This window comes from Salvelinus alpinus, chromosome 7, assembly GCF_045679555.1.
Source record: "Salvelinus alpinus chromosome 7, SLU_Salpinus.1, whole genome shotgun sequence".
NCBI lineage: Eukaryota > Metazoa > Chordata > Actinopteri > Salmoniformes > Salmonidae > Salvelinus > Salvelinus alpinus.
In genome coordinates, this window is record NC_092092.1 from 29,906,980 (window position 1) to 29,925,979 (window position 19,000).

The window sequence follows — 19,000 nt, forward strand, 5'->3', positions numbered from 1 at the left end:
GTGCATTTCCAATAATGCCTAATGAACCTATTCAAAGTTGAAGAGCTTGCAACATTTGTTTCCAAAACAGACCTGTCAAACATTTTCAAACCAACGATCACAAAAGACCGGCTTAGCTTACACATTATACCGGTATTGTACTCACTGTCTTTAAAAAACGGATTGTCTCATCGCTGCAACTCCCCCAACAGGCTCGGGAGAGGCGAAGGTCGAGTCATGCTTCCTCTGAAACATGACCCGCCAAACCGCGCTTCTTAACACCCGCCCGCTTAACCCAGAAGCCAGCTGCACCAATGTGTCGGAGGAAACACCATTCAACTGACAACCGAAGTCAGCCTGCAGGCTCCCGGTCCGCCACATGGAGTCGCTAGAGCGCAATGAGCCAAGTAAACCCCCCCCGGCCAAACCCTCCCCTAACACGGATTACACTTGGCAAAATTGTGCACCACCCTATGGGACTCCCAGTCACGGCCGGTAATGACATCATTGGATCGAACCCCAGGCTGTAGTGACGCCGCAGCACTGCGATGCAGTGCCTTAGACCGCTGTGCCACTTGGAAGGCAACTCATGGTCTTTTTCGTCGGCAGCGCTGCTTCAATCCAAGTGGCTTGATAAATCTATATAAAGTGTGGAACTCCATTAAATGGCAATTGCGTATGTCACTAATGCCTATTCACTGACTTCTGTAGGAGCCTTTTCCACATTTTGTTACGTTACAGCCTTATTCTAAAATTGATTTAAATTATTTAATCAATCTACTTACAATACCCCATAATGACAAAGTGAAAACAGGTAAATGAATTCAAAATAAAAAAACAGATACCTTAGTTACATAAGTATTCAGACCCTTTGCTATGAGACTCGAAATTGAGCTCAAGTGCATCCTGTTTCCATTGATCATCCTTGAAATGTTTCTACAACTTGATTGGAGTCCACCTGTGGTAAATTCAAATGATTGGACATGATTTGGAAAGGCACACACCTGTCTATATAAGGTCCCACAGTTGACAGTGCATGTCAGAGCAAAAACCATGCCATGAGGTCGAAGGAATTGTTCATAGAGCTCCAAGACAAGATTGTGTCGAGGCACAGATCTGGGGAAGTGTACCAAAATATTTCTGCAGTATTGAAGGTCCCCAAGAACACAGTGGCCTCCATCATTCTTAAATGGAAGACGTTTGGAACCACCAAGACTCTTCCTAGAGTTGGCCCCCCGGCCAAACTGAGCAATCGGGGGAGAAGGACCTTGGTCAGGGAGGTGACCAAGAACCCGATGGTCACTCTGACAGCGCTTCAGAGTTTCTCTGTGGAGATGGGAGAACCTTCCAGAAGGACAACTATCTCTGCAGCACTCCACCAATCAGGCCTTTATGGTAGAGTAGCCAGACCGAAGCCACTTCTCAGTAAAAGGCACATGACAGCCCCCTTGGAGTTTGCCGAAAGGCACCTAAAGGACTTTCAGACCATGAGAAACAAGATTCTCTGGTCTGATGAAACCAAGATTGAACTCTTTGGGCTGAATGCCAAGCATCATGTGTGGAGGAAACCTGGCACCATCCCTACGGTGAAGCATGGTAGTGGCAGCATCATGCAGTCGGGATGTGTTTCAGGGGCAAGGACTGGGAGACTAGTCAGGATCGAGGGAAAGATGAACAGAGCAAAGTACAGCGAGATCCTTGATGAAAACCTGCTCCAGAGAGCTCAGGACCTCAGACCGGGGTGACGGTTCACCTTCCAACAGGACCACGACCCTAAGCACACAGACAAGACAACACAGGAGTGGCTTCGGGGCTAGTTTTTGAATGTCTTTGAGTGGCCCAGCCAGAGCCTGGACTTGAACCCGATCGAACATCTCTGGAGAGACCTGAAAATAGCTGTGCAACAACGTTCCCCATCCAACCTGACAGAGGTTGAAAGGATCTGCAGAGAGGAATGGGAGAAACTCCCCAAATACAGGTGTGCCAAGCTTGTAGCATCATACCGAAGAAGACTTGAGGCTGCCAAAAGTGCTTCAGCAAAGTACTGAGTAAAGGGTCTGAATACTTACAGTGGGGAGAACAAGTATTTGAAACACTGCCGATTTTGCAGGTTTTCCTACTTACAAAGCATGTAGAGGTCTGTAATTTTTATCATAGGTACACTTCAACTGTGAGAGACGGAATCTAAACAAAAATCCAGAAAATCACATTGTATGATTTTTAAGTAATTAATTTGCATTTTATTGCATGACATAAGTATTTGATCACCTACCAACCAGTAAGAATTCCGGCTCTCACAGACCTGTTAGTTTTTCTTTAAGAAGCCCTCCTGTTCTCCACTCATAACCTGTATTAACTGCACCTGTTTGAACTCGTTACCTGTATAAAAGACACGTGTCCACACACTCAATCAAACAGACTCCAACCTCTCCACAATGGCCAAGACCAGAGAGCTGTGTAAGGACATCAGGGATAAAATTGTAGACCTGCACAAGGCTGGGATGGGCTACAGGACAATAGGCAAGCAGCTTGGTGAGAAGGAAACAACTGTTGACACAATTATTAGAAAATGGAAGAAGTTCAAGATGACGGTCAATCACCCTCGGTCTGGGGCTCCATGCAAGATCTCACCTCGTGGGGCATCAGTGATCATGAGGAAGGTGAGGGATCAGCCCAGAACTACAGGGCAGGACCTGGTCAATGACCTGAAGAGAGCTGGGACCACAGTCTCAAAGAAAACCATTAGTAACACACTACGCCGTCATGGATTAAAATCCTGCAGCGCACGCAAGGTCCCCCTGCTCAAGCCAGCGCATGTCCAGGTCCGTCTGACGTTTGCCAATGACCATCTGGATAATCCAGAGGAGGAATGGGAGAAGGTCATGTGGTCTGATGAGACAAAAATATAGCTTTTTGGTCTAAACTCCACTCGCTGTGTTTGGTGGAAGAAGAAGGATGAGTACAACCCCAAGAACACCATCCCAACCGTGAAGCATGGAGGTGGAAACATCATTCTTTGGGGATGCTTTTCTGCAAAGGGGACAGGACGACTGCACCGTATTGAGGGGAGGATGGATGGGGCCATGTATTGCGAGATCTTGGCCAACAACCTCCTTCCCTCAGTAAGAGCATTGAAGATGGGTCGTGGCTGGGTCTTCCAGCATGACAACGACCCGAAACACACAGCCAGGACAACTAAGGAGTGGCTCCGTAAGAAGCATCTCAAGGTCCTGGAGTGGCCTAGCCAGTCTCCAGACCTGAACCCAATAGAAAGTCTTTGGAGGGAGCTGAACGTCCGTATTGCCCAGCGACAGCCCCGAAACCTGAAGGATCTGGAGAAGGTCTGTATGGAGGAGTGGGCCAAAATCCCTGCTGCAGTGTGTGCAAACCTGGTCAAGAACTACAGGAAACGTATGATCTCTGTAATTGCAAACAAAGGTTTCTGTACCAAATATTAAGTTCTGCTTTTCTGGTGTATCAAATACTTATGTCATGCAATAAAATGCAAATTATTTACTTAAAAATCATACAATGTGATTTTCTGGATTTTTGTTTTAGATTCCGTCTCTCACAGTTGAATTGTACCTATGATAAAAAATTACAGACCTCTACATGCTTTGTAAGTAGGAAAACCTGCAAAATCGGCAGTGTTTCAAATACTTGTTCTCCCCACTGTATGTAAATGTGATATTTGCAAACATTTCTTAAAACCAGTTTTTGCCTTGTCATTATGGGGAATTGTGTGTGTAGAATGAGAATTTAGAGTAAGGCGGTAGCAATTTTAGAGTAAGGCTGTAACGTAAGAAAATGTGGAAAAAGTCAAGGGGTCTGAATACTTTTCAAATGCACTGTGAGACATCCAAAGCACAGAAAAATTGCCTGTGTTTCAACTTCTGGCAGAATTCCAATGCACAGAAAATGCAGTGTTTCTTAAAAACTCCTCTTGCTTTTTTAAAACTTAAATGTAGCGTCTTTCGATTAGCCGTGGCAAAACCAGTTGCACAATTTAAGACGCACATCCAAAATCCCATAGAAAGTCAAGAATCCAATGGCTTGATAAATAAAACTTTAAAAAATGTATTTGTAGAATCCAAAATGATAAGTACAAGGTAAACAAAGGATCCAATATTCCATTTAAACTGAAAAGATCAAGGTAAGACATGTGCGTCTCAAATCTTGCATCTGGTTTTAAGTTATTCTAAATGGCGCAATATGCACTAATAAACTAATATTTGCATAACCAAAGAAATATAGGAACTGGCTCCAACAGTTACAAATGTTTAGATTTCTTAAGGTCAAACTCTGACCCTAGAATCCCTCCTCCCTCTGACCTAAATCTAGCAGAAACCTCATTAACCTTCTCTCTGTTACACCTCAGAAGGCTGCTCTGATCCCTCTTTCTCTGCTAGGGGACCGTGTGTAAAACTTTGGGATTTAGCTGGTTATCCCCCATGACATGTCACATCATGCCCTGGTTTTTATTTGAGACTGGGTGATAATTCCACTAAGCCCCTGCTTCGGTCCATGAGCAAGAGGGGGAGAGTAAGAGAGAGGTGGATCACAGTCAAATGAGTGTGTGAACAACTGTCTCTTCTCTGCTTATTAAGGAAATGTCATCGTAAGTAATACTTGCTAATTGGCTAATCCTAAACAAAGCCATAGGAAAAAGTTGTTAGTGAACAAAACGCTGGCTGGCTAGCCTGCTTCAGGTGTAGCTGTTTCAGCCTGATGCTGGGTGGAATATGTTCCACTGTCACTGTCTGGAGTTGTTGTGACAGTGGAGCCAGACACTTGTAGGCTGAGTTCCTCTGGCACTATCTAGGCCAGGGATGGGCAACAGTACTGTTTTATGTTTGTTGTCTTGTGGAAATGATTAATTTGGATTTTAAAAAACAACTCTGGACTACACTTGAACGTCTAAATTCTGAAAGTAGGTATGAATTATGGTGGACCTATATATTTTGAAATAACTGCCCTTTTTTTCTGGCCCACATTTTATTTGACAAACAAATCTGCTGTTCTATTTAGGATGATGTCTTGTGTCTCAGAGGTTATGGTTTTCTCTAATGCTGTAATGTGACTGACGGAGTGTGCTGTCATTTCCTGTACAGTCGGTGCAGGACTTCATGCTGCGTGTGTCAGCTGACCGTCTGGCCAGGGCCTTGTTCCAGCTGGCTATCTGTGGGGGGTCGCTGGCTGCCCCTCAGGACCTGGTGCCCAAAGAGAAGCCAGCCAGACACACTCAGGAGAGGAGAGCTGAGGAGAAAACACAGGCCACACCACCCAGCGAAGGTAGCTGCTAACATCACTCATTATCAGCGTCTCACTTTGTATCAATGAGAAGATTAAGTGTAGGTTGGGAATCTGGATCTTGAAATTGTTAAAGAATCCTATCATATCATATTACCGTGAATGTACAACAATGACCTTTGTGTTTACATGTGCGTGTGTCTCAGCCGCAGTCAAGCAGGTCCTGAAGGAGAGCCTGTCCAATCACAGCTTTCCATTCACCCTGGCCCATGTGGCGTCTCTGGAGAGGAAGTTAGCCAAGCACTTCCAGGTCACAGAGTTCACCTCTTTGGATCAGGGCTCCTTCCTGGAGTTCCTGGTCAAACAGGCTCAGGTAACATAAACTACTTCTCTTCTAATCTTTGTCTGTTCAATCACTCTCCTGTTCTCCTCTCCCGTCACCCCTCTTCCTTCAGTGGTCATGAGGAAAAAGATGCGAGGAGAGGAACCATTCTAGAGTGCAGTGGTGTGTCCCAAATAGCACCCTATTCCCTATATAGTGCACTACTTTTGCCTGTGCTCTGGTCAAAACTAGTGCACTAAATAGTAGTGCACTAAATAGGGAATAGGGTGTGATTTCAGAGACAGCCTGATACCTCTCATGCTGTATTGATGAATCCATCCTCTCCTCTTGTCTGTGTGAAGGTCCTGCAGGAGACAGTAGGTGGCGCTGTGGTCGTGGGCAGCAGTAGTGGTGGTGCTGGTCAGGACTGGCAGGGCCAGGGGTGTGGCTTCAGACCCAACAGACAAGACGTGTTTGAGTTTATCAGACAGTGTGGCACTACATCAGCCAACGAACCAGACGGGGTGAGTGAGACGCGTGGTCACGCTCGCGCAAACACACACACACACACACTCCTATTGATTGCTATGATAAAAAAAAGTACATAAATAAAAAGACTTATAAATGTCTGTACTGATCATGTTTATTGATCTCTCTATCTCTGTGGGTGTCTTTCTCCCAGCTGTCCCACATCGAGTGGTGTCTGAGAGCCCACTACGGGGTGAGGGACAGTCGAGACCTGGGGCTGGGACCTCTTAGGACCTTGGTGGGACTGGTGCAGCGCCAGAGCGAGCTCAGTCTGGGAGGAGGGCTCAGCCATGTGCTCTACGAGGCAGCCCTGCTCCCCAGAGACGCCAGGTAAGAGGATGTCCCAAATTGTACTCTATTCCCTATATAGTGCACTATCCCTCCACTTTGAGGGAATAGGGTACCATTTGGGACTCACACATCTCCTACAGTACAGTACAGTGGAACGTTGGGGGCAGATTGGGTGTAAAGTCGGCCTTTAATTGGACTGATCAAATCAAATGTCAATCTCCTTTTCACTTATCTTAAACCCCTGTTCACTTTCTTTTTCTCTCACTCCTTCCATGCTCTATTACTCTACCCCTTCCCCCCCAGCAGTAGCAGTAGTATAGGTGAGGCCCAGCAGACGGTGGGTATCCTAGGGGAGGTATCTCAGACCCAGGCCTTGTCCTGTCTCCTCTCCTGCCCTCTACTGGATGAGCTGGGTCAGTGGAGCCAGTGGGAGCTGGTCTTCAGGCCCCGCCACGGACCCCTTAAGGACTTCATCGACAGGAACGCTGGTAGGAACCATACACAGCACTTACAAATTGACCCCCTAGCCCCTACAGTCTTAGACCGGGGTTGTAGTGTTACCGATAGTAATGTATCTGTTGAAGGCCAATAATGTTTGATCACGTTGGTGGGCTTAAATACAGACATTTTGTTTCTTGTGTTTTTTTGTTCTAAATTGAACATCGGTACAAAGTTGATCATAATAAATATACATGACATGTCCATCTGTTGTGGGGCAGCGAGCACAGACCTGTCAGCGTTGGAGGTATCCACAGGTGTTCTCCTGCGGGTCACCACCTGTACAGGGGACAAGCTCTTCTCCCAGGCAGCCATGACCCTTGACCCCGTGGGCACGGCAGGACACCTGGTCTCCATGGTGGTGGCTGATGGGACAGCCAACACCCCCACCGCCCTCCTGGCCAATCACATGGAGAGCTCTCTGGCGGCGGCGGTAGCGAAGGAAGGTAAGAAGGCGATGGGGAACTTGATATCATGATTATTTGTATCAATCCAGTGTCAATTTGTTTTGAAAACTCTGCTTCATGAGTGCTGCAGAAACATTTCTCACCAAAAAGGTCTTCCTGGTGTGCGCTTGCATTAAATTAAAGGGTAACTACACCCAAAAATAAATGTTTCTTAGATTTTTCCCATACCTCAAGTGGTCTCCTGATGTGGTTTAAGCATTGTTGTGGACTTAGAACATCCACCACTTATGTTGTTTTTCTAAGAAAAAATTGTGATTTCCAGGGCTTGACATTCAAGTAAATTGGCCAGTGGCACACCGGACCAGTACCAGGTGAAACTACTGGCCCGAATGAGGAAATTACTGGCTTCGGCCAAGAATTTTATTTGTCACGTGCTGATTACAACAGGTGTAGACCTTACCATGAAATGCTTACTTACAAGACCTTAAAACTTCTTATGGCTGCAGTCCCGTTAACGGGATCGATATGACAACAGCCAATCGAAGTGCAGGGCGCCAAATTCAAAAAACAGAAATCTCATAAATTAAAATTCCTCAGACATTCATGTGTCTTATATCATTTTAAAGGTAATCTTGTTGTTAATCCCACCAAAGTGTCCGATTTCAAATAGGCTTTTCAGCGAAAGCACTACAAACGATTATGTTAGGTCACCACAAAACCACAATAATCACAGAATTTTTTTCCAGCTAAAGATAGCTTCACAAAAACCAGAATAGAGATAAAATTCATCATTAACCTTCGATTATTTTCATCAGATGACACTCATAGGACTTCATGTTACACAATACATGCATGTTTTGTTTGATTAAATTCATATTTATATAAAAAAATCAGAGTTTACATTGAGGCGACTAGATTCACTAGTTGCAAAAAATCAAGTGACTTTGCGTAGCCACATCGTTTCAACGAAATACTCATCATAAATATAGATGATAATACAAGTTATACACATGGAATTATAGATATACCTCTCCTTAATGCAACCGCTGTGTCAGATTTCAAAAAAACTTTACGGAAAAAGAAACGCACGCTATAATCTGAGACGGCGCTCAAAAGTAAAATACCACAGCTGCAAAGATGGCGTCAACATAAACACGAAAATACATGATAAATATTCCCTTACCTTTGATGATCTACATCAGAAAGCACACCAGGAATCCCAGGTCCACAATAAATGTTTGTTTTGTTCGAAAAAATCTGTTATTTATGTCCAAATACCTTCTTTTGTTAGCGCGTCTGGTTTACATATCCAAACGCTAATTCTGGTCAGCATTATATCGGACAAAAACGTAAAAAAGTGATATTACCGGTCGAAGAAACATTTCAAACTAAGTACAGAATCAATCATTAGGATGTTTTTAACATATAGCTTCAATAAAGTTCCAACCGGAGTATTCTTTCTTGTCTTCGTGAGCAATGGAACGCAAGTGACTACCATGAGGAAAAAGCATGATCAGAAAATGGCTGCTTGATGGACACCTGACTGATTCTGCTATCATTCTCACCCACAACATCATAGAAGTCTCATTATAATTTCTATTGATGGTTGACATCTAGTGGAACCCCTAGGCAGTGCACAATCATTCATATCTCAAGGGGATTTCATTAGGGACTCTGGTGAATACATACAAGCTCAGATTTCTGACTTCCTGTTTTGATTTCAACTCAGGATTTTGCCTGCCAATATGAGTTCTGTTAATCTCACAGACATAATTCAAACAGTTTTAGAAACTTTAGAGTGTTTTCTATCCAATACTAATAATAATATGCAAATATTAGCAACTATGACTGAGGAGCAGGCCGTTTGATATGGGCACCTTTCATCCAAGCTACTCAATACTGCCCCTTCAGCCATAAGAAGTTAACCAACAATGCAGTTTTAAGAAAATATAGTTAAGAAAAATATTTACTAAATAAACTAAAGTAAAACATTTGAGCAACAATAAAATAACAATAAGGCTATATACAGGGGGTACCGGTACCGAGTCAATGTGCGGGGGTACAGATTAGTCGAGGTAATATGTACATGTAGGTAGGGGTAAAGTGACTCTATGGTACAGAGGTCCTGGTTGGCAGAAAGCTTGGCCCCAGTGATGTACTGGGCCGTACACACTACCATCAGTAGCGCCTTGCGACCGAAGGCTGAGCAGTTGCCATACCAGGCGGTGGTGCAACCAGTCAGTATGCTCTCGATGGTGCAGCTGTAGAACTTCTTGAGGATCTGGGCACCCATGCCAAATCTATTCAGTCTCCTGAGGGGGAATAGGTGTTGTTGTGCCCTCTTCACGACTTGGTGTGTTTGGACCATGATAGTTTGTTGATGATGTGGACACCAAGGAACTTGAAGCTCTCAACCTGCTCCGCTACAGCCGAGTCGATGAGAATGGGGAAGTGCTCAGCCCTCCTTTTCCTGTAGTCCACGATCATCTCCTTTTGTCTTGATCACATTGAGGGAGAGGGTGTTGTCCTGGCAGCAGGTCTCTCACCTCCTCCCTATAGGCTGTCTCATCGTTGTCGGTGATCAGGCAGCTACATGTAGGTAGGCCTACGTAAACCTTTTTTTTGCTAATAATGACATTGTTGTGTAGGATGTCTGATATTTTAAAAAAGACTGAAAAGCAGGTGGGCACTTTTATCCTGTGATTTTGGAATGCGCGTGCCTGTGTTCAACTCTGAATTGATGACGACCCTGGCATGAGTATCTAGAACGTACTGAGGCGGGGCTCACTCGAGACAGAGAGGGAAGGCTTTGACATTCTTGACTCCGCTTGGAAACCGAATGCAGCTTGATAACAAGTTTGAGTGTCAAATGTGAAGGATTAAATACAAATATACGGCCATATGAAAGCTTGATTAACTGGCCCGGTGTGCTCAGCATATGTTGCCGGGCCAGCGGCAGCCCTGAATGTTTAGCCCTAAAATTGAGAGCAAAAACCTGAAAACATTTTGAAAAACGGAAACCTTGAAAAGGAAAACGGAGAAAACAGAATTTGGGGATGAATCGCAATCGGCAAAAGTTTTATTGGGCCCTAGGAACTCTCTAAAGTCTGTGTGAGGGTGGTGGGGTGGTTGTGAACAGAAGTCCAATAAGAATATTTTATATATATATAATTTATAAGATGTTTCTTCAGATCTGTCACGGGCTGAGGAGGATGGGTCGTGTTTCAGCTCTGTGGCTCTCTTCCTCCTGGACTGTCTGATCCGCATCCCCACCAGAACCTGCCGGGCCCTGCTGCAACAGGTCAGCGTTCAAGTCACAGGTTGTGTCTGAAATGGCACCCTATTCCTTACATAGTGCATTACTTTTGACCAGGGCCCACAGGGAGCCCTACAGTTCATATTCAAAACCAGCCATGATTGGAAAGAAATTCTGTAATCAATTTGGACCTGTATAACCTCTCTCCATCCCCCTCCTTTTAGGTGTTTCTGGAGCCCTTCTCTCGGGTGCTGGGTGGCCAGGCCAAGTCTAAAGCGGTGCTGCTGTCTACAGCCCGGTCCAACCTGCGCCACCTCAACTGTCTGCACCAGCTGGGCATCGTGCTTGGCATCACAGACTGGGTCAAGGACTACCACACCAAGCTCAGCCCACCACAGAACCAGGACCTAAACCAGAGCCAGAACCAGGCCCAAACACCACCAGTCGACCAGACCAAGGTCAGAACAGGGGAAATTACCATCAGTGATGGGGTCAATTCAGTTTATATTTTAAATTTAAATGTATTTCATGAATTGAATCTAGTCTATTGTTCTTTATTCGTAGCTGTTTGTATAAAAACAAGTCTAAAGCTCCACTTTTTTGCTTTGTAAAAAATCTTCCCCCTTCGCTCTTTCTTATCCTATCTCCAGGCTGCTCCTGTGGATTCTGTGAGCAGGAGTCTCTCTCAGACTCTCAGTGAGGATGAGGAGTTCCCAGAGAACTACAGCTCTGACTCCTCCCACCCCACTCAGCCACAGCACGCAGGTGAGGAGAGCACTAGAGCATTATGGGTTATGTAGTGAATGTTTAAACAACATTGGGATCGTTAACGTTTTAGAAAATCCCTAACCTAATTTTTTTTTTTTAAATTTAACAAATAATAAATCAATCGCAGTGCAGTTTTGACAAAACTACTCCAAACAGGCTCCGATCATCATCATAAAGGGATTTTTAAATTTAGAAATACCTAATGCAACAATGCTGTAACGTTAGTAGGAGGAGATATGCATCTTTCCCGTTTCTTTTGCCATGGATATAAAGCGCTCCGCACGTCATTGTCGCTAAGTTGGGAAAATGGCACAGAGTGAGACGGAAGCGACAGCAGCGAAGTCCTTAGGAACAGAGTGAGAGAATCACAGCGCTGATTACAGAAATGATTGCAGTTGTCAATGGTAGAGGATGTCGGTTTCAATAACCTAATGGCATATCTAGAACCAGACTACAAGATGCCTTGTCGAAAAACCGTGACGACCCTGATGGAGAAATTGTGCAATGATTGCTCTGCAAGTACAAAGCAAAAGCTCTCGAACACTATACGTGGCGTTAACAGATTTCTGGACATCTATGAACACGCTGTCGAACATCATTGCAACGAGCCATCACATTAATGAGAAGCGGGACATGAATACGTACTGAGAACATGAAGGAGAGGCACACAACAGAGAACCTAAAATGTCATTAATACCATCGTTGCTGAGTGAGTGGGGACAGCAGTAAAGTGAGCGCCGTCTGGTAGGGTTTCCACTAGTTACCACAGCCAGAAAGTCAAAATTGGCAATATCCTAAAAATGTATGAGAACAAAAGTGATCTTTTTGGTCTTAATTTCAGGTTAGAGTTAGGTATAAGGTTAGCAGTTTGGTTAAGGTTGGAATTAGGGTTAGGTTTAATATCACATTTTAAGGAAATCAATTATGGAAATAGGCAGGCTTTGTGACTGTATTTCTTAAGAGTCTAAGCCGTTGGGTTCTCCGGTAGGCCATCATTGTAAATAAGAATGTGTTCTTAACTGACGTGCCTAGTTAAATAAAATAAAACAATATTTGGCCTTAACTACTATAACCTATATAAACGCATTGAATAACACATTCATAAATGGCAATAGACGGAATAAGGTTTTGAAGTGTCTGTCATATCTAGGAGATATGTTTTTATTTACACATATTGAACCCCTTTTTCTTTTTTACTAGGCACGAAACTTCCTCCATACTTCCATTAATAAAAAATAAAAAATGGTACCGGTTACCTTCAGACGAGTTCCCGTGACACTTAGAGCAAAATGGAGAACACCTTCGTGTTCGGGAGAATCTCCCCTTTCCACAGTGGGGTCACATTAGTTTGTAGCCAAAACGATTCGGATGCTACAAAACACAAGTTGGCACATCGATGTTACCTACTTCAGAAGAGTCCCCTGACACTTGTGGGGGTCGTAGAGCAAAATCGTGAGAGTCTCCCGGTACAGACGTTTTCATAAGAAGACCTATTTTTGGGATGTCTCATTGTCTGACAAACACCCCCCATTCTAGCTATGCCGCCTTTCACCGCCGATGCGGAAGTGCGACATCGGCGGATGTAGTGGATTGAGACGCATCCAATGCAAAAACACATCTCTATCTGGGGATTTTGGGGGATTTTTGTTATTATGTTACTTAGATTCATTCGACTCTAGGGGGTTATGGCTGTGGTACCTAGTGACGACCAGTATGTAGGTAGATTCAACTGCATTGCCCCTTAGCAGTCATACGCAGAACCGCATCTGAATTGTGAATTCATGTCATTGTTGCTGATGTCAACGTTGTGAACAGAATGCCCCATGGTGGCTGTGCGGGCATGGGCAGGCATAAGCTATGGACAACGAACACAATTGCATTTTATCGACAGAGATACCGTGACGAGATCGGACAATTTTTTTAAATGTATTTTATATATATATATTTGTAATAATGACAATTACAACAATACTGAATGAACCCTTTTTAAAAAAATGAATACATAAATGCAAATCAATTTAGTCTCAAATAAATAATGAAACATGTTCAATTTGGTTTAAATAATGCAAAAACACAGTGTTGGAGAAGAAAGTAAAAGTGCAATATGTGCCATGTAAGAAAGCTAACGTTTAAGTTCCTTGCTCAGAACATGAGAACATATGAAAGCTGGTGGTTCCTTATAACATGAGTCTTCAATATTCCCAGTTAAGAAGTTTTAGGTTGTAATTATTATAAGAATTATAGGACTATTTCTCTCTATACGATTTGTATTTCATATACCTTTGACTATTGGATGTTCTTATAGGCACTTTAGTATTGCCAGCCTAATCTCGGGAGTTGATAGGCTTGAAGTCATAAACAGCGCTGTGCTTCAAGCATTGCGAGGAGCTGCTGGCAAACGCACGAAAGTGCTGTTTGAATGAATGCCTATGACCCTGCTGCTGCCTACCACCGCTCAGTCAGACTGCTCTATCAAATCATAGACTTAATTATAATATAATAAACACACAAATACGGGCCTTAGGTCATTAATATGGTCAAATCCGCAAACTAAAGTTTATTCTTTCAGTGAAATACGGAACCGTTCCGTATTTTATGGAACGGGTGGCATCCATAAGTCTAAATATTGCTGTTACATTGCACAACCTTCAATGTTATGTCAAAATTATTTAAATTCTGGCAAATTAATTATGGTCTTTGTTAGGAAGAAATGGTCTTCACACAGTTCGCAACAAGCCAGGCGGCCCAAACTGCTGCATATACCCTGACTCTGTTTGCACAGAACACAAGAGAAGTGACACAATTTCCCTAGTTAATATTGCCTGCTTACATGAATTTCTTTTAACTAAATATGCAGATAAAAAAAAAAAATACACTCGTGTATTGATTTTAAGAAAGGCATTGATGTTTATGGTTAGGTACATTGGTGCAACGACGGTGCTTTTTTCACGAATGCGCTTGTTAAATCATCACCCGTTTGGCAAAGTAGGCTGTGATTCGATGATAAATTAACAGGCACCGCATTGATTATTTGCAATGCAGGACAAGCTAGTTAACCTAGTAATATCATCAACCATGTGTAGTTAACTAGTGATTATGTTAAGATTGATTGTTTTTTATAAGATAAGTTTAATACTAGCTAGCGACTTACCTTGGTTCCTTGCTGCACTCGAGTAACAGGTGGTCAGCCTGCCGCGCAGTCTCCTCGTGGAGTGCAATGTAATCGGCCATAATCGACGTCCAAAAAGGCCGATTACTGCCTATGGGACTCCAGATCACGGCCGATTGTGATCGAATACGGGTCTGCATACTGTATCTGTATTCCCAGTCATGTGAAATCCATAGATTAGGGCCTAATGAATTTATTTAAATTGACTGATTTCCTTATATGAACTGTAACTCAGTAAAATCTTTTAAATGTATGTATGTTGCGTTTATTTTTGTTCAGTGTAGTTTCTAGGCCAAACCGTTCACATGCTACGGGCGATTTTGTGAGAATACTGATTTTCAGGATGTCTCATGGTCTGACAAACACCGCTCTAGCTCTGTCACCTTTCATCGCAGATGCGGAAGTGCGACATTGTTGGATGCAGGGGATTGCTAATTAGATTTCCACTGGGGCGTTGACATCCACGCTAGGGGGGTATTAATAAGCTAAATGTTTTTTTTTTAAATGGTTGATTTCACAGGTTGAAAAGGGAACAGAAAGAAATTATACAAACCGGTACTTTTTTGGGGGTTCAAACCAGTTCAGAACTTTATTTTGCTGGTCGGAACAGTTGAACGAAACAAAAAAAAATAGTGGTTCTATTCAGAACCAAAAAAAAAGAAAAGATTTTGTTCCAGCCCCTGGTTTAAACGTTAAGATGCATGTTAAATTTGTCACATCCCTAGTAGTGAAAATACAGTCCGATTTCTAACAGATCTTCGTCCTTCAGATGGCTGGGATGAAGACGACGATGATGAGTTGTATGAGCTGACCTCTGAGATCTTGGAGCCACTCGGAGACACACACACCGAGAAAGACGGAGAGGAAGACTGGGAGGAAGGGAAGTCATTGGCTGAGCCTGAGAAAGTGGACAATGCTGATAGCCAATCAGAGAGCAGAGTGGATTGCCACAAGGACATAATTGATGACATCAGGTTTGTCTTCAACCTCCTTTATACTGCCTAATGTATAAAATGATACAATACATGAATATAAACACTAACCTGGTCTCACAATGCTGTCTGTTACAGGAAGAGTGAGTTTGGTATTGGAGTAGAGCTGAATGAGGAGGGTCAGAGGTTGATGACTGTTCACCAGGAGAGGCTGGGGCGCAGTCTGGACCGGCTGTCTACTGAACTCTACAGCAAAGACACACACTTTGTACTGGAACTCATACAGGTGACTCCCCCTCTCCTCTGTCTCCCTCTCTCCTCTGTCTCCCTCTCTCCTCTGTCTCCCTCTCTCCTCTGTCTCCCTCTCTCCTCTGTCTCCCTCTCTCCTCTGTCTGTCTCCCCCTCTCCTCTGTCCCACTGTCTCCCCCTCTCCTCTGTCTCCCTCTCTCCTCTGTCTCCCCCCCCTCTCCTCTGTCTCCCCCCCTCTCCTCTGTCTCCCCCCCCTCTCCTCTGTCTCCCTCTCTCGCTTTCGTTTCTCTATCTGTCTCTCTCCCCCTCTCCTCTGTCTCTCTCCTCTGTCTTGTTTATCCCTTTAACCCTCTCTCTGCCTGAGCTCATCCAGGTGTTTTGAGATCTACTGTATGCAATGCACTTAGAATGTGCTTTCTTCATTGTGCTATTCACAGAACGCTGATGATAACAGTTACCCGACAGAGGGGGGCACGGTCCCTGCTCTGGCCTTTGTTGTGGAGAAAGGCTGTGTGACTGTCCTGAACAACGAGACAGGCTTCCAGGAGAAAAACATCCGGGCCATCTGTGACGTGGGCCGCAGCACCAAGGGCAAACACAAATACGGATACATAGGTAACAGCTAAAAGAGTTTGAAACCCTATTGGTAACCAATCTAAGACTAGATCTGAGGTGCACCAAAAGTATTTTCTCAACTGTTTCTCCACGTCTTCCTCCTTCCTTAGGTCAGAAGGGAATAGGTTTTAAATCTGTGTTCAAGGTGACTGACTGTCCTGAGATCCACTCTAACGGATTCCATCTGTGCTTCAACAAGACCAGTGGCCCCATGGGATACATCCTGCCACACTGGGTCGACGACGAGAGACCTCTCAACACACACCTGGCCAACCACACACATACCAGGTTAGTGGTGGTATCTCTCACACACCTAGCTGACGACACACACACCAGGTTAGTGGTGGCATCACTCACATACAAAAAACTGACTACACACACACCTGAGTGACAACACATACCCACACCAGGTGTGTCTAGTAGTAATGTCTAATTTGATTTGTCACGTGCGCTTAATACAACGGGTGTAGACATTACTGTGAAATTGTTATTTACGAGCTCTTTCCCAACAATGCAGAGTCAAAGTTAGGAAAATGTGCACCTTTTTAGAGTGGCCTTTTTTTGTTCCCTGCACACAATAAAATAAGAGTAACGTGGCTTTCTACATGGAGCACCGGCACCGAGTCAGTGTGCTGGGGTACGAGGTAGTTGAGGTAATATGTACATGTAGGTAGGGGTAAAAGTGACTAGGCAATCAGGATACAGAATAAACTAGCAGCAGAGTGTGTGTGTGTGTGTGTGTGTGTGTGTGTGTGTGTGTGTGTGTGTGTGTGTGTGTGTGTGTGTGTGTGTGTGTGTGTGTGTGTGTGTGTGCGGCGTCAACATGCGTGTGTGCTCCGCGTATGTTGTTTGTGTGTCGGCTTGTCAGTGCAGTATGTGCGAGTGTGTGGGTAGGTCTCCAGGTAGGACTCCAGTGAGTGTGTGGGTAGACTCCAGCGAGTGTGTGGGTAGACTCCAGCGAGTGTGTGGGTAGACTCCAGCGAGTGTGTGGGTAGACTCCAGCGAGTGTGTGGGTAGGACTCCAGGTAGGACTCCAGTGAGTGTATGGGTAGACTCCAGTGAGTGTGTGGGTAGACTCCAGTGAGTGTGTGGGTAGACTCCAGTGAGTGTGTGGGTAGACTCCAGGTAGGACTCCAGTGAGTGTGTGGGTAGACTCCAGTGAGTGTGTGGGTAGACTCCAGTGAGTGTGTGGGTAGACTCCAGTGAGTGTGTGGGTAGACTCCAGTGAGTGTGTGGGTAGACTCCAGTGAGTGTGTGGGTAGACTCCAGTGAGTGTGTGGGTAGACTCCAGTGAGTGTGTGGGTAGACTCCAGCGAGTGTGTGGGTAGGACGCCAGCGAGTGTGTGGGTAGACTCCAGCGAGTGTGTGGGTAGACTCCAGCGAGTGTGTGGGTAGACTCCAGTGAGTGTGTGGGTAGACTCCAGTGAGTGTGTGGGTAGACTCCAGGTAGGACTCCAGTGAGTGTGTAGGTAGACTCCAGGTAGGACTCCAGTGAGTGTGTAGGTAGACTCCAGCGAGTGTGTGGGTAGACTCCAGCGAGTGTGTGGGTAGACTCCAGCGAGTGTGTGGGTAGACTCCAGTGAGTGTGTGGGTAGACTCCAGTGAGTGTGTGGGTAGACTCCAGTGAGTGTGTGGGTAGACTCCAGTGAGTGTGTGGGTAGACTCCAGTGAGTGTGTGGGTGGACGCCAGAGAGTGTGTGGGTAGACGCCAGAGAGTGTGGGTAGACGCCAGAGAGTGTGTGGGTGGACTCCAGAGAGTGTGTGGGTGGACTCCAGAGAGTGTGTGGGTAGACGCCAGAGAGTGTGTGGGTAGACGCCAGAGAGTGTGTGGGTAGACGCCAGAGAGTGTGTGGGTGGACTCCAGCGAGTGTGTGGGTAGACTCCAGCGAGTGTGTGGGTAGGACGCCAGCGAGTGTGTGGGTAGGACGCCAGCGAGTGTGTGGGTAGGACGCCAGCGAGTGTGTGGGTAGACTCCAGCGAGTGTGTGGGTAGACTCCAGCGAGTGTGTGGGTAGACTCCAGCGAGTGTGTGGGTAGACTCCAGCGAGTGTGTGGGTAGACTCCAGTGAGTGTGTGGGTAGACTCCAGGTAGGACTCCAGTGAGTGTGTAGGTAGACTCCAGGTAGGACTCCAGTGAGTGTGTAGGTAGACTCCAGCGAGTGTGTGGGTAGACTCCAGTGAGTGTGTGGGTAGACTCCAGGTAGGACTCCAGTGAGTGTGTGGGTAGACTCCAGCGAGAGTGTGGGTAGACTCCAGTGAGTGTGTGGGTAGACTCCAGTGAGTGTGTGGGTGGACGCCAGAGAGTGTGTGGGTAGACGCCAGAGAGTGTGGGTAGACGCCAGAGAGTGTGTGGGTGGACTCCAGAGAGTGTGTGGGTGGACTCCAGAGAGTGTGTGGGTAGACGCCAGAGAGTGTGTGGGTAGACGCCAGAGAGTGTGTGGGTAGACGCCAGAGAGTGTGTGGGTGGACTCCAGCGAGTGTGTGGGTGGACTCCAGCGAGTGTGTGGGTAGACTCCAGCGAGTGTGTGGGTAGACTCCAGCGAGTGTGTGGGTAGACTCCAGCGAGTGTGTGGGTAGACTCCAGCGAGTGTGTGGGTAGACTCCAGCGAGTGTGTGGGTAGACTCCAGTGAGTGTGTGGGTAGACTCCAGCGAGTGTGTGGGTAGACTCCAGCGAGTGTGTGGGTAGACTCCAGCGAGTGTGTGGGTGGGACGCCAGCGAGTGTGTGGGTAGACTCC

At 45.4% G+C, this 19,000-nt stretch overlaps 1 protein-coding gene across 5 annotated transcripts in view; it reads left to right on the forward strand.

The window, feature by feature from the left end:
- The window catches only part of LOC139580763 (uncharacterized), a 61,795-nt gene that overhangs the window by 19,187 nt on the left and 23,608 nt on the right, over window positions 1-19,000 (forward strand). For 3 of the 5 annotated variants that reach the window (XM_071409752.1, XM_071409755.1, XM_071409756.1), the window contains 13 exons: window positions 5,091-5,271; window positions 5,436-5,602; window positions 5,914-6,075; window positions 6,234-6,409; window positions 6,674-6,858; window positions 7,090-7,314; window positions 10,467-10,576; window positions 10,756-10,989; window positions 11,182-11,296; window positions 15,223-15,442; window positions 15,539-15,686; window positions 16,087-16,264; window positions 16,375-16,552. In XM_071409752.1, coding sequence (XP_071265853.1) covers window positions 5,091-5,271; window positions 5,436-5,602; window positions 5,914-6,075; window positions 6,234-6,409; window positions 6,674-6,858; window positions 7,090-7,314; window positions 10,467-10,576; window positions 10,756-10,989; window positions 11,182-11,296; window positions 15,223-15,442; window positions 15,539-15,686; window positions 16,087-16,264; window positions 16,375-16,552 — 2,279 coding nt within the window. The remainder of the gene's footprint in view (window positions 1-5,090; window positions 5,272-5,435; window positions 5,603-5,913; window positions 6,076-6,233; window positions 6,410-6,673; window positions 6,859-7,089; window positions 7,315-10,466; window positions 10,577-10,755; window positions 10,990-11,181; window positions 11,297-15,222; window positions 15,443-15,538; window positions 15,687-16,086; window positions 16,265-16,374; window positions 16,553-19,000) is intronic. The other 2 variants (XM_071409754.1, XM_071409753.1) reach the window with 2 other exon arrangements.